Below are 24,335 nucleotides of genomic sequence, written 5' to 3'. Positions count from 1 at the left end.
TCTCACTCTGTTGTGAGTCTATTATTTGTGGGCCTTTAGTTGTCTGTCCCATTAGACTTAAGTATGTTGACTGCCATCTGAGTTCTGAACAGTGCTACACCTGTACTTTACCATTGTATTCTGGAATTAGTTGTAGTGATACTTCTCTTCCTTCAATCTGAAATACTTTCCATGATCTCTTTTTTTAAGTGAATGGTTGCTATCATTAAATAAAGATGAATGACAGAATATCTGAATCCTCATCAGAAAAACAAAATAGATAGGAAAGAAATGTCCTGTGTTGGTCTTTTCATTGTGTGCATGGTGGTTAAACATCTACACAATCATCCCTGAATCAGAGTCTAGTGCTGAATTTTGTGAAGGTTCAAGTAAAAATTCACTAATTGACCTTAACTTATCCACATCCCAGGAGCTTGTCTCAATACTGATAACTTTGTACTTGTTAAGAACATAAAAGACTTGATTTGGTTTTGAATCAATATTTTAAAGGGAGCCAAAGGAGGAGCAGGGATGCCTATAGCCTTTAAGACTCAGTGGAAGGCTGGTCAGGGTAGATTCTTACTCTCTTTGAAGGCATTGTTCTTAATCCTGCTTGACAGCTTGGTCTGATTTAAGTTTCCTGTTTCTTTCTGATCTGAGTGTACTATTTTTCTTTTTCATGAGCTACAGGATAAGAGCCAAGCCAGGAACCAGGGGCATGTGTCAGGTTTGAGACCCATACATGAGGTCATTCCAGGCAGCACTGTGGGCTAAGCCAAAGGCCTCAACTAGCAATAATTGCTAAAAACCAATCAAAAAAAGAAAAGGAATAAAGAAGGAAGAAAGAAAAGAAAGGAAAAAGCAGGACAGGCTCTTCTAAGGCAATTCCTATTAAGCTTTCCAATAAGAAATAAGAACCAACACCTCTCCTGAGCGGGAAAATGAAACGATTGTTGCGAGAGTCTGAGGAAGAAATCATGCTCACGTTGGGACCTTCATCCAGCCTCTCACCAGATAAGGTTAGGGCAGAGACTATATGTGGTGTCAAGAGCAAGTCTGCAGGCCCTACTGGATCCTTACCAGAAGACAACTTCCTGCCCCCTTGCTGTGAGTCAACAGACTCTACCACTGCTGGAGAGAGAGATGGGGACCTGGGCCAGCTTTGCATCTTTGAGCAGCAAACCAGCAATCAGCTTCCTCTGACTTCTGCTGCCTGTGTTTCAGGGTCCGATTCTCAGGAACTCTCACCTGCCAGCTGTTCAGAGCCTTCAGAGAAAAACCAAGCCAGGCCCCCTTTGTCCAGAGACCCTGGCCAAAACTGTAGCCATGGACAACAAGAACCTTTGGGAGATGTGGTAGATTATATCATCAGAGAGCTGCAAGGTATCAGTCGTCTTCAGTCTGAGATTGCTGAGCTGCGACAGCACTTGAGCCAAGTTCGGGGCTCTGTGGATGAAGTGTCTAGCTGTGTAGACTCAGTATTGAGTGAAATAGAAGGTTTGCATGTGGGTAGCAGCTCTCTGGCCAAGGTGTGTGATGGGGGAAAGGCCCAGGAACCCCATGTAGAAAGATCCAGAGAGGAAGCCATTCTTTATCTATATGGTCTTCCTGAACATGATGGGGAAAACACCATGGAGCTAGTGGACAACTTCCTAGCTAAGCACCTCTGTGTTAATGGTATGCAGTGCAACAGGTACATCAGAGAGGCATATAGGGCAGGCACAGCTCCTGCCCCCCGGCCCACTGTAGTGAAGCTTGTCCATCTAGAGCACAGGGACCTCATTTTGCAGAAATCCATCCTCTTGCAGAGTGTGGGGGTCAGGGTTGCTACCAGAGAAGAGCCAATATGGCCACAAGGGTCTAAGAATCCCACAAAGGACTCTCTATCATGCTTGCAACAACTTCAAGACCATAGTTGGAACTCTTTAAGCCAGGGTAAACCAGCTCTTCAGATGGAAACAGGGAACAGAAGATACATGATGGGATCGTACCAGATGAGGACTCAGAATCAACAGAGAGGACACCAGGTTTCTGAGCAGCAAGGCCTTTGCTTCCCACCAAAGGATGGTTTAGCAAAACAGAATGATGTGTCTAAGCTTCAGGATGAAGTAGGAGCATCAGGAGCCTCCCGGGTAATCAATGATCATTGTTCTGAACTATCTCCCCTCTATCAACTTGGGGAGTCTTCCTCGGTGTCAGTATCAAAAGAGGAAGATTGTGGAAAGTCACAGATTTTCAAACAGGGCAGCCAAGAACATGAAGCATGTAAAGTAACAAAACCACAGACTGACTGCAGCAATAAAAGTAAGGACAGCAGTTGCCTTGCACTGTCCAGCTCACTGAAAGCAGAGAGCGTAAATACAGAGGACACAATTCTAGACTGTGAAGCTGGCCTTGATATTCTGAGCTCAAGGCAGCTGGAGGACCTTTTGGCAGATAAGTCTAGAAGGTTTACAACTCTGAGCTCTGACAGCACAATAGAGGAAATGATCATAGGGCCTGAGACTTTCAGTAACATGGTTCCTATTGACCTGAATGAAGAAGAGAACTGTGCTGCCCAGGTCCTTAAGGATGTCTTTGATAAGTCCTCCTGTATTCTAAGTGACTCCCAGGAGGATGAGGATGTAGAAATTAAATTTTACTCAACTAAACTGAGTCGAGCAATCCACCACTTTCGTTTGGCTCTGCAGGGGGTGTTTCAGAAGCTGGAGAACAGTGAATCCATCAGTCCTGAGGACCTGGAAAGCAACGAAAGTGGTTCCCAATCAGAGAACAGTGATAGACTTCTCAGGACAGCAAGTTCAGGAGGAGCCCATGATTGTTCAGTGGAGAGTCCTGGAAGTCAGGGGAGTGAGAGCTTTCTCAGCGTGGTCTCTGGTGGAGCAGGCATCTCTACACAGGGTGATCAGACACCTCAAGACCCAAGCAACGTCTCTCTTGCTTCTAATAACTCACCACTTGCAAACTCATTGCTCAGTTTCTCTCTAGCCCCATGTCTGGGAAATGAGACTTGTTCCAGGCCTGACTCTCCTGATCAAGGCAAACTGAGTTTAGAACAAGTATGTGCAGAGACCATTTACCTTAACAAGTGTATCAACAATTTTAAAAATGTTCTAAGAGAGAAAAGACTGAAGCAGAAAAAACTTTTGCAAGAATTAGTGCAGACGGCAAGCCATCTTTCAGTAGAAGACATCCCCTCAGGTATTCTGAGTTTCTGTGTGGGATTCCAGCTGACTCAGTATGGCATTCATCTGCTGATGGGGTTGGTCCATGTCTTGAATCAGTGTAAACTATTTTAATACATACCTTAAGCAGTTCTATGGGAAATAGAAGGAAAGAGAATGCTAAGGTGGTAGGAGGAAGTTCTAGTCTCCATCCTTAGGACATTTTCAGTCTATTAGGGAACCTTGGGAAGTAGCCTTTCCGAAGAGACCGGAACATTTGGGCTACAGTAGGCTGCAGTTGTAGACGTGGGAAGCAAAAATGGGAAATAAAGCACGTTTATTCCTGGGTGCCAGAGGGGCAGAAAAAGAATCCTATGTTGTATTTTAAAATACTTCTTTCTGGTAGCTGATGGTGCTTCTTCATGGCCACTGGAAATTTCCTTACCTCTGCCTCTCCCTGTTGCCATCCTAGTTCTGGCCTTGCCCACACAGAGCACCTAGCAGCTACCTGCTTATAATACTGGTCCTGCTCAAGGGTCCAGCTGCCCTCCATGGATCATATTCCCCTTTTGCTTTCCCCAAATACCTGAGAACTAAAATGAAATGTGTTTCTTAACAGCAGGAAATGAAAGAACTTGTTTCTAGGCAGTATGGAAATACGTGGTTTTACATTTTCTTCTCCCAATCAAAATTAAATTTATCCAAAGAGCATATGCTATATTTATCCAATTTTAAATGTAAATGGGGTTATCCTGTTTTGCATATAACCTGATTCAGTTTCCCAAGACAAAATTAAATGGAAAAACATATTTTACTGGTAGAGGTGTAAGGGATCAGATACTCATACAATGCTGATGGGATGGGATGATGTAGCTTCTAAGGAAAGCATTTGGGAAAATGTATCAATGTTATAAATATACACACCTTTTGAGCCCTCAGCCTCACTTCCAGGAATGTATCCTGCAGACATATTTGTACATGTGGAAGTGGCATATGTACAGGGCTATTTTTGAAGTATTGTTTTTAATAGTAAGGATTGAAAACAACCTAAATGTCCTTTAAATATATAATGAAATAAAATTTTGGCACACATAAACAATGGGATGCAGTGCCATGTAGTTATAAAAAAAAAGTGAGGTAGCTCATTATCCAAATGGAAAGCTACCTAAGTTTTGTCAACCTGAAAAAAACAAAACAAAACAAAACCATAGTGCAGAATGGTATATATGAGATTGTATGAGATCTTTCCATTTCTATAAGAGAGGGGAAATATTCACCCTCACAGAACCTGCTGTAGTAGATAATACTGAGGGAAAGATACATGAGAAACTGGTATAGTCATGTATTACTTGACAGAAATGCAGCCTGAGAAAGACACTATTGGTAACCTCCATATTGTGTTAGCACAAAAGTATGCATACATAAACCTAGATGGTATTTTCTACAGTAGACCTAGATGTGACATACAATATTCTTATATGTAGCTTGCTTTTCACTCATATGGTATGTAGCACATGGCCATATATGGTTCTCCTTGGGTTTATTGGGTGGAAAAACTAGTGGAATAGAATGGAGTTTTTTTTTAAATTTTAAATACACTATTTACCTCTTCATTACTTAAGGATTTAAATAATGTGAGTGGTAATGTCAAGTCATAAAATTCAATTTAGAAAGAAAAAAATTGAAATCATGCCAGTCTCTTTTCAAATACTCCTAGAGCTGTTCTGATAACATATCTGTATAAAACAATCCAAATTCCTTTACTTGTCATTACTGGTCTTGGGTTTATCTTCTCTTGTTCCACTGTACCCCTCCCCAAAAGAAACTTCTATCTTTCTATTGTCCTTGCTTTTTCTGTTTTCAGTATATTCGCGTATATATGCTTCCTTCTGACCTGAAGCACTGCATTTACCATGTCAGCCTGCTGCATCTTCTCATTCTTCAACAGCCCAAAGCACTTTCTATAATTCTCCGTCTATAAAGAATTTTTCTTCTTTATTCTGAAGTCAGTTTTTTTCTTCCTTGAACATCCAGAAATGATTTCTTTGCGCAGCAAGAGAACCACTGTTGACAAAGCAGTTCGTCTTTATAACTCCTTAAAGCTTGAAGGAGACCAGGGCCAAGAAAGCCTGGAAATGACTGCCATACTTTAAACTGCTGGTCAATCTTTAATCCTCCTCCTGATGAGTCAGTCAGCAACTAGACACAACTGATAGACATTTTCTTGTTTTTATTATGAAAGTTTTAGTATTGTAATTTACATATCCTAAAATTGCCCTTACATCCCTTCAAAGGTAGTATAGCATCCTTATTGTTTGCTTGTTTATTCACATAATTATAAAACCATCCATTATCTAATATAAGAACATTTCTAACACCTTAAGAATCCTCATTAACAACCAGTCTCCCATCCCTTTGCCTTCAGCCTCTGATAACTACTAGTCTACTTTTTTTTTGTGTCTTCTGCATAGTTTCCATAAATAAATTCCTTTAATAGCAGACACTTTGTGTCTGGTTTCTTTTATTTAGCATTTTTTTAGTCACTAGTGGTTTTGTGCATATCAGTGCTTCATTTGTTTTTTTGAAGAGTTTTATAGTTCTAGTTGGTATATTTAGGTCTGTGATCCATTCGTAGTTGTGTGTGCATGGTGCAGAGAATGGTCCAACCTCACTCTTATTCATTCTTATTCATTATGTATATCTACTTGCCCTGCATAATTTATTAAGCTATTTGTTTCCTCTAAAACAACCTTAGCACATTTATCTGACATGAACTGGGCATGAGAGTAGGAGTTTGTTGCTGGACATTCCTCCTCTTTGTTTTATGCCTCAATTCTTTTGAGACACTCTCTTTACTTGGCTTCCATAAAAACTGTCTGGCTCTTTATCACTGTAATTTTCTTTTGTCATTGGTTTCAAGTTATGCTTGTCTATCTTTTTTTTATCTCTACAACTTTGTAGCACCCTACGGCTCAACCTTGCCACTTTCTCTGTTCATATCCACCTCTGAAATGATAATCTTCTAACCGTATGGGTTTTATAGTCATTCTGAGACTTACAGCTCAAGTCCAAACATCTTCCACAAATACCACTTCAAATCTACTCAGTATTATTATTAGGAAGTAAACAGGTGTCTCAGACAGAGCACATCCCACACCAAACTCTAGATCTTTCTTCTCAATTCCCCAACAACTCTGGTTTTTATCTAATTTTCCTTGTAGTAAATTGTAGTCATTCCTGACTTCTGTTTGTCTCAGAAAACTAATATCCTATCCATTAGTAAATTATGTGTTCTCTACCTTCTACTTTATTAATTGATTCATTCTATCTTTTTATCTCTCTGTTTGTGTGTATACATGTGCATCTGTCAGAGGACAACTTACAGGAGTCAGTTCTTTGTGCTTAGCATGTGGGTCCCAGGGGTTGAACTCTGTGCTGAGCCATCCTGCTAACCTATCCACTACATTTTAAGCAATGATCTCTACCTCCGTCACGTTCATTTCTGTTTAAGACACATTTTCTTTCATCTAGATTATTGCAGTAGTCTAATTGGTCTCCTTGTTTAAACTCTTGTCCCTCTATAGTCTGTATTTAAATAGCAATCAGAGTCGTTGTTATAAAAGGTTGCATTGCTTCTTATTCTAAACATTGAGTGATTTTTTTCTCTTCCACCCAGAATGAAAGCCAGAGGTCTTTTGGAGAGCTTGAACTGGCTCTTCATTGAAAACTTGCTATTCTTCCACACCAGTTATATTCTCACCTGAGACTTACACGTGCATGCATTAGACCTAAAATACTTTTCTTCAAAGACTCGAAATGTTATTTTTATTCTTTTCCTCCACATCTCTGCTTAAATGTATTATTGATGAGACCTCCCTGCCAACTTTTAATTTAAAAAGTTTGGTTATTTTTTTTTCCTCGAGACAACCTTATATATACTACATTGACATTTAGTTCACTAGGTAGCTAAGGATAACCTTGAACTTCTGATTCTTCTGCCTCTCCCTCTGAAAATGGTAAAGGCTTCTGACATATTTTCTTTGGTCCTGGACAAAAGAGGTTTTCTTTCTTTCTGTATTTTGCTCTCTTTCTTTCTTTCTTTCTTTTTTTTCTTTCTTTCTTTCATTCTTTCTTTCTTTCTTTTTTTCTTTCTTTCTCTCTTTCTTTCTTTCTTTCTTTCTTTCTTTCTTTCTTTCTTCTCTGTTTCTTTTTTCTTTTTTTGAAAAAAAAAGCCTTTTGTTTTCTAAGTCATGAAATTTATAGATTCCTTTTGTTAAATACAATACTTAGATTTGCCAAGCCTTCTGGCTAAAAAGGTAAGATCAGATATATAGTGCTTATTCTCAATAAGATCATAGATTTCTTGATCACAAGATGTTCTCAATAAATTCACAGTTCTCAGGCTGGGGGATAGCCTACTTGGTACAATGCTTGTTTACAAACTTTAGGATCTGAGTTTGAACCTCAGTACTCACATAAAACACCAGTCATTGAGGCACATAACCCTATAATCCCAGCACTGTGGAGGCAGAGATAGGAGGCTCTCTAGGGCTTGCTGGCCAGCCAGTCTAGCCAAATTTTGAGTTCTAAGTTCAGCAAAAGACCCTATCTCTAAAAGTAATGTAAAAGGCCAGCAAGATAGCTCAGTGGGTAAAGGCATGTACCACCAAATTTAACAATCTGAATTTGGTCTTTGGAAACTCACATGATGGAAAGAAAGAACTGACTCCTACATTTTTTTCTGACTTTCACATATATGCCATGATACTTGTGAATACTTGCATTATTTACACAAACACACACAAATAGTTTATTTTTTTTAAAAATAGTTTCTTTTTTTTAAAAAAACTAAGGTATAGAATGATTAAAGAAAACACTAACCTTGACCTTTGGCATCTACATACATGTGTATACAATTATACACACATACGTACAAGTCCACAGTTCTCAAGAAGTATAAAGGGAGATGTTTATACAGACAACTGCAATGAAACATACTATTGATAACATACTGCCACAGAAGAGTCCACACAGAAGAGTGGGTACTATTGACACATGATGAAGAGATACCTTATTCTGCCCTTGGAAGCCAAATAAGGAAATTTCACAGAGGTTTTAATATTTGATCTCAATCATGAAGAATAAGCCCTGGTCTGTTCCATGAGCTTGAGAGGGAGATGTGCAGGCATTCAGTGGGAAGAATGCAGTAAGACTTTTGCAATGGGACAGATACAGATGGGAAGCAGAAGGGTAAGTTACAATGGTGTCAAAATTTAAAATGTTGAAGTATTTTATATGTTGTAATAAGGCATGGTGAGCCACTGGTGCTGCCAAGCAAAGGAAAACTGTGATGAACAGTTTGAAATAGATTGTGAAGTATGAATTGGAGAGGACCATGTCCAGTGCCAAGGGAGGTGAGCATAGAGTTTCTTGTTGTAGTCCAGATGAGAGGCAATGAGGGTATGGATTAGGTCAGTGGCAATCTAGAATACAGATCAGGAAAAAAATGTCAAAAGATAGTTAGGAGGTAGAGGATTGAACGATCAACCCATACTGTACTAGTTAGAATTTCTCCTGCTGTGAAGAGATGCCATGACCACGGCAACTCCCATAAAGGAAAAACATTTAGTTGGAGTAGCTTACTTTTCCAGAAATTTAGTCCGTTATCATCATGGCAGGACATGGAGGTGTGTAGAAGACATGGTGCTGGCTACATCTTGATCAGAAGCTAACAGGGAGTGGTCTGAGATACTAGGCATGGCTTGAGCATATATGAGACCTCAAAGCCTGCCTCTGCAGTGACCCACTTCCTCCTACAAGGCCATACCTTCTAATAGCACCGCTCACTTTGGGGACCATTTTCTTTCAAATCACCACACATATTTACTGAGTGAAAAGAAGGAGGAATCCAGTTGTCTGGCTGTGGTGGTGAAGGGAAAGTAAGAGGAGGTATTTTGTGGTGGTGGTGGTGGTGGTGTGTGTGTGTGTTTTGAAACATCTTCAGTTTAAACTAAGCATGAGTTATGCAGGTGCTATGCAATAGTCAGTTAATAGTATGCTAGGCTAAGCAGGGATCTGAAGGTATGGTGTAACTACTATTAATATCCAGCTGAGATTCCACACCTGTATCCATTTGTCATACTCTCGTGTGTGTGATGGTGGAATTTGTCAAGGTATGATATAAGTACTAAAAAGAAGACAAAGATAAAAAGACCTTAGATGCCTTAGTAGGACTTAATTAACTCCTACCTGGATGGGCATCAGGAAAAGCTGTGTCAGGCTAGATGAAATGGAGTAAATAAATATGTGGATTTTTGACTATGTGAGAAAATGAGATTGTATACAGTATATAAATCTGAGAAAGTAGGTGGTAGAGGAAAATTTGGGGAATCAAATCTTTAAGAGTTTTAATGGCATTGTCAGCTTATTGTATATTTTAAAAAATTATGTGTGTTTGTGTGTTTACATGTGTGTGCATGTACACATTCTTGAGCCTAAGGTTAATGTCAGGATCTTGATTACTTTCCACCTTGGTCATTGAGGCAGGGTTTCAAATGAACCCAGAACTTGCTAATACAGATAGTCTAGCAAACCAGGTTGTTCCAAAGATCTCACATCTTTGTCTTCCAGATGCTAGAGTTAAAGGTGGGCTATCTTTCTGTCTGGGGCATTTGAACTCCAGTCCTCAGGCCTGTGCAGCAGCATTCTATTCACAGAGCCATTTCCTCACCCGAAATTGATTATATTTTATTCTTGAGAATAAAATTTTGGAAAAACCAATGGCAGGGAGGGGATAATCAAAATATGGTATGATATCTAGTCTGTGTTTAAGAAGTGGAGAAGGAAAGAAACACTTTCAATTTGAGTCTTTAGGGTCAAAGTATTTCTTACCTAATTTTCTTATTTAGAGAGAAAAAGTATCCTCAGGAGGGTGGGATGTGGATGTGAAAGAGTTCTGTTTCTGCTCCAGGAAGAACCTATCCTTCCGTCCTCACTCACCTTCCTGGTGCCACACTATTGTGGAGGATTCCTATTACAGAATTCATTCTTCTCTCTAAACAAGAGATTCATTTGGCCATCAAAAATAGAATTGAGAACTTATGAATTAGTTTCTTCTATTTGCAATATAATAGTGATGGACTTTTCAAATGAAGAGACAAGAAAGTGAAAGGGCCTAGTCGGATGATTACATAGAGAAGGAAGCCGGTGGGCCTGGCCACATGTGGTCCTGTAAAGCAGCGTAGTCGCTGGGGAGTAGAAAAGGAGACTTTGTCTTTTGCTGTGACTTGCTTGACCAGTCTGGAAGTGCCCATTTCCGTTAGAGTATTGCTCTGAGATTAATACATAATAATCAAACCTGAGATTGGAGTCATAGTTTGAATATCCAGATCACTGTGATTTCTGTTAGAGCAGTTGACACTCCAAGGTCTTTCCATATTCAACATCCTGATCCTGGCTGTATCTCTAGGTTCTACTTTGGCCCAGCTCCATTTAGTCTGGAGAAAAATGCCCAGGTATATAGCCAAGTCTGCACTGTGTAATGGAAAGGGCTCAGCCACCAAGCTTAGGGTTTGAGGAGCTATATACAGATGAAGTTAGCTCATATGGCTTTTGCAGAAAGAAGATACTGTGTGCTTAGCAGCTTGTGCTGCCTGCAGTAGAAGTCTGATTCTGTAGCCTTGGCAGCCCTGACTCTGAACACAGACTTCTTTGGGAGAGGAAAAGGACAAATGGAAACCCCAGGCAGACCTTGTCCTTTGCACTAAGTACCCCCTGTTTATTCAGACTAAAAACCAGACCAGCCAACACAGGAAGTAAGGATTCTGGGAGTCAGTCAGGTGTCCTTTATGGCCTCCCCCAATGTTCAGAGTCCCTCTTCTCCATGTCCTTTTAGGATTAGCTGCCGTTCTTTTGGGTTCCTGCAATAGAACTGAACCTACTAACCTTTCTGCCCTTTTTGTTTTTTTCCTGCTCTTTCTCTCCTACAGAAGGAAAGCAAGAAGCTCTTCAGGTTGTGCCTCTGGTCATTTGAGCCTATTTTGTTGTTTATTTTCTACTGCTTTCTGATTACTGTGTGTATGTATATGTGTGCATGATCTGTGCCTCTGAGCTGTGGTTCACATTAGATAGCCTGTTTTTCCAGAAAGAAGTTTGTATGCATGCTCCTGCTGTGTGTGCTCATGCCATCTTCCCTGGAACGTAGTGAGAGAATGTGTGTGTGCTGGCATGGATGCACATTCAATGTAGCATGTGTGTGCTTCCACTTGTATTCAGTCTGACACGGCAACACACTTGATTGCCCTCCTCTTCTCCTAGTTTGCACAGTGTGTGTCCATTTCCTACTTGTTGCCAACTCTAGCATATGTTGTAACCAACCCTGACTGAGCCCAGCATGTTCACATACTTTATATTTGATTTCGGGAGCTACGACAGATATATTTAGGGTCTGGAACCCTAAGTATGAAAGTGCATTCATGCTTTTCAGCTAACTCCCTGACTTCTGGTTGGGCATAAGCCTCTGTACATACACCTGTTATTTGGCCATTGCAAGCCTTGTGAAGCACTAATGCCCTGTGCTTGTTAGTTATGGCTCTTGAATTTAGTGAGGATTTATGTTGCTTGTGACTTTGGCTCTAACAAACACTGAATCCTGTTCAGATGAGTTTGTTCATAGGTTCTGAACCTATAAGCACAGGATTCATGTTCACCTTGACTTTTCTTTAGGTATATCTCTGTTTATGAGCATACCTTCTATAAGTATTTGGCTAGACTTCTTCCTGCTCCCTCCCTCCTTCAGTGTGCTGTGAATGCATGCTCTGTGCTTCTGCAAACTGTTGCCCTCTCTGAGCACAGGAAGTGTTCACGATCTGGGCCTAGCTCCCAAAGACTTTTTTTGTCTGTTTTCTGAAGCCAAGTAGTTTCTGGCAAATGTCTAATTCCAAGAATTAAAAAAAAAGAGGTAAGAATCCTTTCAGTACAGTAGCTGCTTCCAGAGGGAAGATATGGCCTGGTTGGTAGGGTCTAGATACACAGATCTCTGCCTCTGCCCCAGCATCCTTGGGAGACTTGTTTCCCATGGCTGTCACCCATGGTTGTTTCTTCTGTTGGCACATTCCTAGCCCTCCCCTTATCACTGTCCTCCCCTCCAGGACTAGGATGGGAGGCAGATGAGCTGGAATAGGGATGGAGTAGACAGATGGGTGACAGGTGTTTACAGAGGAGGACCTCCAATCCTAAGTCCACCTGAACTGTTGCCCTCCTTTCCATCACCTGTTAGCCTGTCTTAGCTCCCCATACTGTTCTGTCTGTCACTCCCTCCACAGTTAACCACCTTATTTTTGTCCCCCTTCTGGAGCTCATTTGCAGTAGGAGAGTTAAGGACCAAGGCAGTTGGGGTGAAAGGAACAAAGCACGCTAGGAAGCCCCAGATGTGCCAGTATTGATTTCTTGTTCCCCAAAAGCCTGCACGATGGCTTTCCTGGGGACCCCTGTTAACTTTAGAACTCTCTCTTCTCTGCACTGCTTAAAAATTTTTTTATTGTTCATTTGGTTTTGTGCTCTTGTTTTATGTAGAAACTTTAAAAAAGTGGGTTTTGTTTTATTTTCTTTTTGTAACTGTTCTTTTCTTGATTGCTTGGTACCTCAGCTTTCAACTTCTTATCCTAAGTTTTATGTACCGTAAAATCCACCAGAATCATAGCCCAAGTATTTAATCTGCCCTATGACCTCTTACTAGATAGTTTATAAAATGTAGGGGCTAGGCTCATTCTTATCTTTACATAGTGACCTTGAGGTTTGAGGACCCCAAGCTACACCAAGTTGTCCTTTTACCTCAATAAATGGGATCCCAAGAAATTCCTTTCTCCTGCTGTCTCCCAATTGCTTATATAAAGAAGGTAAGAGTTCCAGCAGCTTGCTGCTCCCAGTGAATCTCAGCCCTGAGATCTTGAGATCTTTCTGTTTACTGTGGAGAAGGTACTGCTCACCACAGCAGTCTATTTGATGCCCAAGGTAATAGGCTATTGGTTTAGACTTCAGATTGGCTCTCTCACAAAATGGCTCATGTGACCTACTTTGCTCACTGCCCAACCCATAGGCACTCTTCCATTTCCCCTGAGCTAACTTTTTTCTTCTCTTTTTAAAGATTTCAGATGATGGTGACTCCTCTTTGCCTCAGTGGCTCCCAGATGGGTACGTGCAAGCTTCCTGTGGACTCCATCTTTTCTCTGGGGATATGTGAGACAGCTCCGTATGCTGATTGTGGGAGGGAAAGGGAAAGGTCCCACCATGGGTTGGATGGCTGTCTGGGGTAGAGGAAAGAGCTGCTGACTGACTCCTTAGAGGCTGAGGCAGGAGCTTTGTGTAACAGTTCTTGGACCAGGAGAGGTTGATTTAGCACTCACATCCTTGCCTGTCTAATTTCTCTCTCTCTCTCCCCCTCCCCAATTTTTTATTTGTATTGATTTTCTGCCTGCATATGTGAGGGTGTAGGATCCCCCAGAACTGGAGTTGTAGACAGTTGTGAGCTACCATGTGGGTGCTAGGAATTGAACCACAATCCTCTGGAAGAGTCAGTGCTCTTAACCATTGAACAATCATCTCTGAATGTGTAGTTTTTTATCTTTTGTATCATAGTGGAGATGTGCTTTTTATATAGAAAATAAAAGCATTAGAATAAATATATTCATCTGAAATTTTTTCCTATTTCATTGTTGGTGTAGCTGATTGTATTACTGCCTGGACTCAGTCCTGCTCTAGTTGTGAGTCACTTATTACATCCCACTCCAGTCAAGACACAAGTGGCATCCCTTCTGAGCTCTGTGTTCTGTCTGTGCTTTGTTTCTGACCCATGTGATTGCACCAGAGTCATTTTAGAGCTCAACTGCTACCCCTAACCTACTGATTGTTCTCAAGAGAGGAGCTCTAGTATCCCCCAGGGCCTCTCCCTCCAGCAGCTCATTTAGTTCTCCTACCTTCCCTTTCCTGTTGCCCCACAAAGGCTTTTGACATCAGCTTCTCAGCCTGCCTCCTCCCACTCTTAGCCAGGGAAGAATGTCAGAGCACAAAGTTAGCTACTACATATTCTCTCTCTCTCTCTCTCTCTCTCTCTCTCTCTCTCTCTCTCTCTCTCTCACACACACACACACACACACACACACACACACACACACACACTCTTTGTCTTGTCTTCTTTGGTCAAGGAGTCATTTGAAAGAGCCAGCCAGCCCTTTCCATCTTTTTCAAAAGTTTAGTTGTTGCAAAAACCTTTGACTTAACCAAAGCATATTGTAGTTGCTAGAATTCACTGTGAATTCTTGTCACTAGTTGCTTTTTCAGTGAACTTTAGATTCTTTCTTATAATAATTATGAAATGTATACATGTCAGTAGAGCCTATCCAAATTGGTTTTAAAATAGGATGCAAGGGTTTTCAAAGAATTTCCTCTTGTCTTCCTTTCTGTGCTTCTTAGGTTTGTTAGTCTCACTGAAACAAAGTCCACCGCCTGTGCTGAGGGACCTAGTTCACTAGACATTTGTATGTTGAGTTGGCTCTTCCAGCTTCTGGTCTTAACCCAATTTGTGGCTTCCTTTTATGCCTATATCATGGTCACATCTACTGATTTTTCTGGTACTTCTATGTTTAGACCAATTATGGTGGACAACCCAGCTACCCACTAGCTCTAGCTCACTGTTACTGGAAGCAAATACATGATTAGTTGAGTATGTTTGTATGCATCTGTAAACTGAAGACTATGAGGCAGGAGGCCTGTGGTTTATGGCTATCCTTAGGTTGCTATATAGCGAATCCAAGGCCAGCCTAGACAAAGCAGCGAGACCCTTTCTCAAAACAAAACTAAGTACTTAAGGTTTGTTTTGGGGGATAGTTTGTTTGTTTTCCTTATAGTTCATAATTCAGCATTGAAAGAGCCAGAGACTTTTTTTCCTTTTTAACTCAACTGTATTTTATGAAAGTGACACTAAGACTCAAAGAGGAGGAGGAATATTGGCAGAGGACATAGGGAATTGACCAAACTGCAGCCAAAATTCAGGTTATAGCAATATAAGACTGATACTCTTTTGAAGGCATACTGTTTTTGTTTTTCTTTTTTAAACTTTATGTTAAGAAAATTAGGCAATGACAAAAGAAAATAGTATAGCAAAGTGTAAACACTTTATAGGTCTTCAGTTGCTTTTGCTGTAATTCTTCTCTGGTTTTTGTTGAGAGATATTTATGTAGATATTTAGTATTGATCTACACTATCACTGTCAGAGTCTCTTCGCTGTTACCTCCTACCTCCAGTCCTTGACTTTGTAAGTCACACTTCCTCAGCCTCTTCTGAGTTGTAGGACCTTAACTCTTCATGGAGACCCTCTGTGTCGGAAATCTCAAGTAGACAGAACAGATGAGCCTCTTACTGGTAGATGGAAGTCTCCTTCAACATGTCATTGTTTAGTCGTCTTACTTGCCTAGGCAGGAGGCTCTTCTGGTGGAGCCACCTTTTGGGCTCTGTTGTAGCATAGGCTATACTAGACTTCTCTTTGGGGAGTTATCTGGTCTATGTATAGCGGAAGCTCTCTTGGTCACCAGTTCCTTTTGAAGTACAAGCATCATCAAATAAACAAAAGTGCCTTGAATTGTTCCAGTGAGATAAAAGAGCTTTCAGACCTTGCTGAAATGGCAGGAAGCACTGAGAAACTAAAAGAAGATTCCATTGCTAATCCCTTGGATTTCCTTCCTTGCTTACTGTCTTCCTTAATCTTCTAAAGGTACATGGAGGTTAGTTCATCATCCTCTGAGCAGGAGGAGAGCAAAGATAATAGAATAAAGGATCTGGCAGTAGGACAAAGCTAGGACTAAAGATTCTGATGCTTTCTTCTCTCCTTAGGCCAGCTGGAGGGCTCTATGGCATTGACAGCATGCCAGATCTACGAAGAAAGAAGCCACTGCCACTTGTCAGTGATCTGGTGAGTGAAAACCCTGGCATTAGCTCAGTAGTAGCCTTTGGATATACACCCCAATAGGACTTGGCAAACTCTCAGGATTAGAATCAGCTATTTCAGACTTACTGATACTTAATAATGGTTTCAGTGGATCCTAGTTCTAAATTACTTCTAAGCCAGGACCCTGGGTTCTTCAATGAGTCAAGTTCCTACCTGGAACATTTGTAGCTTATGCTTTAAATACTGAATTCAAAGATCTTACTTATATCAGGCATCTTAATTCCTCTAGGTAGCTTTGCAACCTTTTCTGATAACCTAGAATGGAAACTGACCCCAACCCCCTGCCTTTAATTTAGATTATTGACACCTTGGTGTGTGCTACAAATAACTGGAACTTGATCATTCCTAGAAGTCAAATGAAAATGTCTTAAAACATAAGTTCTATTGACTGTGTCTTAACCTAAGACATTGAGAAGATATGATAAAACATTTATGGAACTGAATTGCATTAGGCTTAGGAGTTAAAGGTGCTCTTGGAATCTCAAGGATGACCAAAACCTCCTATTCTAGGCCTTACTTCCATTTATTTATTTATTTATTTATTTATTTATTTAATTTTTTTTTGAGACAGGGTTTCTCTGTAGCTTTGGAGCCTGTCATAGAACTAGCTCTTGTAGACCAGGCTGGCCTCAACTCACAAAGATCTGCCTGCCTCTGCCTCCCAGATTAAAGGCATGTGCCACCACCGCCCGGCTTAGGCCATGCTTTCTAAAGCAGGATCAATGTGAGGAATTTTCCGTAGCCTGTGAGTGGTAGGAATAGAGTGGGACCCAGGCTTTCCCAGAATCTCTGAGCTCTAAGGTCAGATATGAGGTGGGAGGATTCAGCAGGATTTGAACCCTCTTCTTTTTCCCATTTTCTACTCCTGTGACTCTTTCTCTCTGTTCTGTCCATTCTGGCTTTCCTATCCACTCCTTTTCTTTTTTTCTCCTATTCTCTGTTCTTTCTCTTTTTCTCCTACCAGTTTCTCTTTCCTTCACTGGGTAAATGGAAATGTCATTTCCCTTATTTTCATCACCATTTCTTTCTTTATTTACTTCCTACCATTTCTGTATCTTCCTTTTCATTCTCTTTTTAGTGAACCTTATCTCCCACCAGCTTCTCATCTAGCCGGTAGAAGGTGAATTCTGATCTCATATTTTCCTTATTATCATTTCCTTTATCTCCTTGCTTACCTTTCTTCTTACTCTTTTATTTCTACCTCCCTTCCCTTTCTCCACAAACAGGTCTGGATCATTTCTTGTTTTCCCTTCTCTGTCTTTTAGCTTTGCCTGTTTTTCACTTTGAGACACACTGGCCCTTAGAGTGTGAGTACTCTCAGCCTGGGCCCTGGGCAGCTCTCTGGATGAGAGACAGTTTTTAGTAGATAGTTATTAGAACATGTCTCTGTGATAAACTGGAGGAAAGAACCTCTTAGTTGCCTCTGAAAGTTTTTATGCCCTTAGGGGACTTTAACATCATGTTGTTCCTTTCTTTGCTTTCCTCTGCACAGGCTATGGTGAGTGCATCCAGGGCCCTTCCCCATCCTCTTAAGAGTCCACATTCCCAAATTATTTGGACCCCTCTCAACTGATGTTTTGCTGAGGTTCATGAATTCTGCCTGCTCAATTTCTGCTGCCTTAATGAAGTCATATGTCTTCCAGGGGCCCCCTTTAAGACTTTGGCTTGGCAGAAACATGGAGTTCCTCTACATAAGAACCTGGCTAGCAGGACAGCCCCCATTATTGAACTTTACTTTCTGTCCTGTTTGACCTTCACTGCCCCTTTTTACTTGCCAAATACCCCGTTTATTTGGGCTGCTGGCCTTTAATGCCCCATGGATTGGGTGTGGGGAGGTATCTGGGCATAGGAGTTAGCATGGATGGTTCTTATATGTGACTCTGATAACTTGTGTGTGTATCTCATTCTTATAACCTGTTCCTTACTATATTCTAAGCTTTTCATTTTTCCTTTGCCTTCTCATAGACAAGGAATTTCTATGGGATAAGACACCCTAAGAGTAGTGAAAGAGGAAAGCCCTTTGGATGGTGGATATCCTGAAAGAAGTACCATACTAACATTGCTAGAACAGTCCCTTGAGGACCTGGGGTGTTACATCTTAACCTAGGACTCCATTACCTATTACCCAGGGGCAGTTTCTAAATGACAGTAAAAGTAGAATGGTTATCTGTTATAGTCAAGTAGTATTAGAAACTGAAGCTGTCTCTTCAGGACTTTGCTAGTCTTTTGTGGCAACCAGGGTTGACAGGACAGCTCTTCTCTCATAGTCACTGGTTCAGTCACGGAAAGCGGGGATTACTTCTGCAATGGCTACACGTACCTCTCTCAAGGATGAAGAGCTGGTAAGTGACTCATGGACTTTCGTTGAGTCTACTGGCATCAGGATTGATCATCTTTGTAGCTGTACTAACTATGAATTTTAAAATTCTGGGCATATATGGTTGTCAAAATAATATCTGGTCTTAATTTTCTACACTGGGAGAAACAAGAGTCCAGATTGGAGTATTAAAGCATATGGCCACTGATCTTGGGGTTTTGTTTTTTTTAAAAGATTTATTTATTTATTATGTATACAGTGTTCTTTTTGTCTGCTGGCCAGAAGAGGGCACCAGATCTCATTACAGTTGGCTGTGAGCCACCATGTGGTTCCTGGGAATTGAACTCAGGACCTCTGGAAGAGCAGTCAGTGCTCTTAACCTCTGAGCCATCTCTCCAGCCCCTGATCTTGGGGGTTTTATAGTGAGTCTTTTGCCCTCTTGTTTCTCTAGAGTGAATGAATGTTCAGATTCAACTGTGTGCCCACATTGGATGACTAGAAGTACATTTAGTGGGGCCTTCTCTGTGCCAGGCTGGGCTCTGGGCTGGCCCAGGCTAGGTTGTGTTATTCAGAGAAGAAACCAGGTTGCAGCCCTGGCACTTTTCAGCATGATCATACAGTTGTTGGTATGTGATGGGGCATGTGTCTTTCAGAAATCCCATGTGTATAAGAAAACTCTGCAGGCCTTAATCTACCCCATCTCGTGTACCACACCCCACAACTTTGAGGTCTGGTCAGCTACTGCTCCTACCTACTGCTATGAGTGTGAAGGTTTGCTCTGGGGCCTTGCCCGGCAAGGCATGCGCTGCAGCGAGTGTGGAGTCAAGTGCCATGAGAAGTGCCAGGATCTGCTCAATGCCGATTGCCTACAACGTGAGTCGTCCCACGGGATGAGGACTGGGAAGCAGGGACAACGGGGCCTTTTTAAAACAGTCTGCAGCAAACAGCAATGGTGTCTGGTTTATTGTTTTCTATTCTAATTTACTCTGAGAGCCTTTACTTTTCAGAAATGTAAGAGATCAAGAATCAAGAGATACTGCCTTTCCAAACAATGGGCCTTACATTTTCCCTTAACTTCCTTTAGGGAAAATCCTTGAACTTTCTATAGCTTTCTGTTGGAGCTCAAGTCTCTTGCAAGATTTCATTTGGTTCCAGAGGCTCAACTAGAATAGTATATACACCATTGCTCATGTGACTAGAGCATGTTTAATCAAGGACTGAGAGGACAAGAAAAGAGAGTTCTTTGAATTTCCAGGCCTCCCAGAGAAGCCTCCCATAGGTCTATCTAGATCCTAGGAGACAGAATTTATTACTTGTAGACAGATCTTCTAGACAACAGAAGTTTCAGGTAGATGGAGCAACAGTCTATAAGAAAAGTGTACCAGGTGCTCAAAGCCCAGCTACGTATATCACGTGTGCCGCTGATGGTATTTGTACATAGGAACAGGAAAAGCAACAAGTTCCTAGCAGGGAAGGTGATAGTACTCAAAGTTACTGCCACTCTGCCCAACTTTTACTGAGTATGCTCTCAGTGTAGCCAGACTCCAGGAAGAGTGGCAGTAAAGGAATGTAGGTAAGTATTCTCTTAGCCCTCCATGTATCCCTGCTGTTACTCATAATAATGCTTTAAAGGTTGTAGTAGAAGAAGATAAGCAGATAATAATTGTAACCATTTCTTGAGCAATTGCTGCATGCCGGGAAAGAATGTGTATCATAATACACATGTTGAAAGACTGTGTATTACACTCTTGTGCCAGGCATGATAGGACACACCCTTAATCCCAGCATTGGAAGGCAGAGGCAGGCATATCTCTATGAGTTCAAGACCAGCCTGGTCTACATAGTGAGTTCTTAATTCTAGGACAATTAAGGCTACATAGTGAGACCCTGTCTCAAATAACAAAGTAAAAAGAAAAAAATCCTGAGAGATAAATGCCACTGTTTCCTCACAGAGAGAAAGTAGTTCACAAAACTAGGAGTGGTAGAACTAGGGTTTAAACCCAGGTTTGATACCAAAGATTTTATTTTCTTATCATACTACACTATTTGCTGAGATTAAAAGCACTAGAACCATAGAGCACAACCCAATTGGCAGGCAAGATTGGCCGAATTGTCATGGCCACCTACCATTGCTCCACAACATCTGAAACACCCTTTGGATATATGTTGACCATAGAGTTAGAGACTTGATGGAGACTCTTCCAATATTTGTCTAAACAGAATAGTATAATGAATTCCCATCATCATTATCAAGATTTTGCTCCCTTTCAAATTTTATTTTAAACTCCTCTGGGCAAGCAGCAGGCATCACAGTGATCACCTTTTTGAAGGGAATTCACAGCATCCTTAAGCTTCCCCCATTATTTCATGCCTCTTCCCAACACTTCTTCCTGGCTTGACCTTGATCTGGGAGGTAGTCTGTTGCTTAGTTCTGCTCTCTGGGCCATCCTTCAGGGGCTGCTGAAAAGAGCTCTAAACATGGAGCTGAGGACAGGACGCAGAACATTATTATGGCTATGAAGGACCGTATGAAGATTCGAGAACGGAATAAACCAGAGATCTTTGAGGTTATCCGAGATGTCTTCACAGTGAGCAAAGTTGCCCACGTGCAGCAGATGAAAACAGTGAAGCAGAGTGTCCTGGATGGTACCTCCAAATGGTCAGCCAAAATTACCATCACTGGTAAGCAAGCTAAAGCTTACGGAGACCGTGGGGAAAGCACAAGGAGGTAGCATCTCATGTATGAGGGAGCAAGGTGTTGAGGAGAAAGAATCTATAACTGAGAAGAAAAGAGAATCCTATCATCCATCACTCCTCTCCCACTTAGACCCTGGTGCTAGAAGAAGCCAGTATTCACAAGCACTATGAACCGTAATACAAGCATATCCAAACAATCTGACATTGTACACTCAGTTGGATTTTTATAAAAATGGCATGGGAGGAAAGGGGTAAGGAGGAGACCAAAGACTAGTTCACTAGTGGTTTGCTAGTATGGTAGGCAGAACTGAAGCATGTGTATATTAGAGAGTTAAGGACCAGTGAGATCGGTGGCCATTGATCAGAAAGTACTCAGGGAAGGAGATGAGATTCTTGGATTAAACTTTGAAGGAGAGGCTGATAGCCTATGGCTAAGGTTAAATGTGGAGAAGTAAGGCGCTAGACTTGCTGTGCATATACAGGAGGCTTCTCTGAGTTGGAGAGAATGTGGTCAGTGCTATGGGAACTTGTGACTTAACTCTGAAATGTACTTTTCTGATTTGTGCTTGGGTTGCAGTGGTTTGTGCCCAGGGCCTACAAGCCAAAGATAAGACAGGATCCAGTGACCCTTATGTGACTGTGCAAGTTGGGAAAACCAAGAAGCGCACCAAAACCATCTTTGGAAATTTGAATCCTGTTTGGGAAGAGAAGTTCCATTTGTAAGTCACAGAGGGGTAGGCACACATGACTCTCTGTCTGGAAACTTATATATTTTAGAAGCGATATTAGAACCCACTTTTCTGGCTTGAGCCCTAAGACTGCATAAAGACTATGGAGATTCTCACCTGCCTCGCTGGGCAGCAGCCATACTTTCTTTGGGTTTCTTCTTACAGTCTTTGGTAGTTTACCAAAGCCCTGTCTTAACTAGGTCAGTTTATGGGTCCTGGGGCTTTTTCTAGCACTAGAACAATTTTACTACTACCCTGTTACTACTCCCTAACCCTGCTTAGAAAGTATTAAGTTTTTCTCAGGACTGAGGAAAGGATGTCTTGGCCTATAACTGGGTAATTATGCTTGAAAATGGCAATCAGGTCTGGAGACGTTTCCCTCTTTCCTAAGGAAAGTCTTTCTTCCTACCCCAGCATATTCCTCCGTTCCTTTCCCCTTACCTCTCTTTCTTACAGACTATTTCACTATATCCTAGAATTTGAATGAAAGTCTGGAGTGGCCAAATGCTTTGTCTTACATCCCTACTCCCCAAAGTATAAGACCAGGACTTTGGGTCTGAATCTGCTGAGCAGGCTGACTATATAGAAAGCAGGCTCTGCTGACTCCTCTGAGCACTCAGGGAAAGGGATTGGGATACAGTGAAATTACTGTCCAGTTCAGGTAGCAATTACTGAGGAAAGCTCCTGTGTGTTTGAGAATCTGAGTCGTTCCTGTAGCTACTTTAAAGTGGACTGGTTCACGGTTGTCATCTTTTACTCATTATAGATGAACAATTTATTCAGTTCCTATATGCAAGATACTTTACATGGTACTGTTCATCTCAGAATGGGTGATAGAGTTTCTGTCTTCAAGATGTGCATTGTTGATTTATCCATTATTTTTTTCAGTAGAGAAGTAACTACTATAGTATAGTATTTTAATGGAAATATCTTGACTCTAGAAAGATATGAGAACAGAGGGAATTGAGTAAAACATTCTGCTTAGTAATGGTTTGGGGTGAGAGACCAAGATTCAGAAAACAGCTTCTAGGTAGGAGAACAAATGGAGACAGGCATCTCCCTTTTCCAAAGCAAAAACACCACAGAAGAGAACAGCCATTCAAGGGAATAATAGAGTGGTGGAAGTTCTTAAGCCCTGAGTTGGGTACATGGGGGAATTAGAAAACCTAAGCAGATATAACCTGATCACCCTACCAGGATCATGTCTTGGACTCTGAGGAAGGGGCTACCAGTTGTTTCTGGAGCCCTAGTGTTGTCCTGTTGGAATTGATGATACAGTTAGCTGCATAAGAAGCCAGACTTGACCGTAACCACTCATTTCCTACCTATCCATAAGGATTGAAAACCTTTTGCTTGGATAGACTAATTCACTTGGAATTTGAGTACCATAATCTGCTGTAATTTTCTTTTTCTTTTTCAAGTGTAGTTAGTTGGTGGAGCTTTGGGGGCTGGAAACTGGAAGTGATAGTGATGCTGCTAGCTAGGTCTGTCCAACCTAATTCTCTACCTGCTTCTTTCACAGTGAGTGCCACAACTCTTCCGATCGCATCAAGGTACGTGTGTGGGATGAGGACGATGACATCAAATCCAGAGTGAAACAGCGACTGAAGCGAGAGTCTGATGATTTCCTTGGTCAAACCATCATTGAGGTTCGGACACTCAGTGGAGAGATGGATGTCTGGTACAATCTGGGTGAGGAAACTGAATCATAAAATGTTACTGTGATTGGAGACCATTCTGAGGAATCTAGGAAATCTATCAAATCACCAAACTCCAGATCATATCCTATATAAAACTTGTCTTACCTTTAGAGAGCTGACCATTGGTAATGGTGGAAAACAGAATGGCAATGGCTAAAACTTAGTTCTAGCTTTTATATTCTTCAAGTTTCATATCTTTTCATCTCCATCCTAATCCCTAATCCTTGTAAGTCTCTGAGCACTCCTGTTCTTCCACTTAGTACGGGGTTATTTATAGAATGTGTGGCCACTTGGGTTGTTGCCATTCCCGCCCCCTTGAATTAAACCAGGATAGGGCTATATCTGTAGTTGCATTGCTGTGAATCCCAAGTCTTCTTTCCTTTGTAGAAAAGAGGACAGACAAGTCAGCTGTCTCGGGGGCTATTCGACTACAAATCAATGTGGAGATCAAGGGAGAGGAGAAGGTAGCCCCATACCATGTGCAATATACATGTCTTCATGAGGTGAGCAGTGCTTTGTAAGTGAAGAGATGGAAAGCAGGAGTGGGTTTTGACTATAAGAAAGATTTTCAGGTTCTTGGAGACCTAGGACTATTTTTGTTGTTGTTTTATTATTGGTTCATTGTGCTACTTTGGTTAACCTGAGGGACTAGACCTGTGGTTCTTTTCTTTCAGTATGAGAACTGCCTGCAATGACCTTTGGAAAGACTGAGCAATGATGTAAAGAAAATTTTCTACTGAAATTTTTAGT

At 41.3% G+C, this 24,335-nt stretch overlaps 1 protein-coding gene and 1 long non-coding RNA gene across 6 annotated transcripts in view; one reads left to right on the top strand and one right to left on the bottom strand.

Annotated features, from left to right (window-relative positions):
- Unc13b (unc-13 homolog B) overlaps positions 1 to 24,335 on the top strand; it is a 204,638-nt gene that overhangs the window by 156,658 nt on the left and 23,645 nt on the right. For 3 of the 5 annotated variants that reach the window (XM_048419904.3, XM_048419901.3, XM_048419903.3), the window contains 8 exons: positions 13,288 to 13,334; positions 16,029 to 16,107; positions 18,411 to 18,485; positions 19,114 to 19,333; positions 20,915 to 21,142; positions 21,735 to 21,876; positions 23,408 to 23,577; positions 23,973 to 24,088. In XM_048419904.3, the coding sequence (XP_048275861.1) occupies positions 13,288 to 13,334; positions 16,029 to 16,107; positions 18,411 to 18,485; positions 19,114 to 19,333; positions 20,915 to 21,142; positions 21,735 to 21,876; positions 23,408 to 23,577; positions 23,973 to 24,088 (1,077 nt within the window). Of the gene's footprint in view, positions 1 to 669; positions 3,181 to 11,131; positions 11,155 to 13,287; positions 13,335 to 16,028; positions 16,108 to 18,410; positions 18,486 to 19,113; positions 19,334 to 20,914; positions 21,143 to 21,734; positions 21,877 to 23,407; positions 23,578 to 23,972; positions 24,089 to 24,335 lie in introns of all 5 variants that reach the window. The other 2 variants (XM_048419902.3, XM_085677225.2) reach the window with 1 other exon arrangement.
- Positions 21,128 to 24,335, bottom strand: part of LOC125390792 (uncharacterized) — a 28,457-nt gene continuing 25,249 nt past the window's right edge. Inside the window, exons 2-3 of the long non-coding RNA XR_007228881.3 lie at positions 23,393 to 23,586; positions 21,128 to 21,239 (exon numbers count right to left, since the gene is read on the bottom strand). This is a non-coding gene — a long non-coding RNA (uncharacterized LOC125390792). The remainder of the gene's footprint in view (positions 21,240 to 23,392; positions 23,587 to 24,335) is intronic.

The sequence above is a fragment of the Myodes glareolus genome, chromosome 16, assembly GCF_982192425.1.
Source record: "Myodes glareolus chromosome 16, mMyoGla1.1, whole genome shotgun sequence".
Taxonomy (NCBI): Eukaryota; Metazoa; Chordata; class Mammalia; order Rodentia; family Cricetidae; genus Myodes; species Myodes glareolus.
This window is presented reverse-complemented; position numbering and strand designations above follow the sequence as displayed.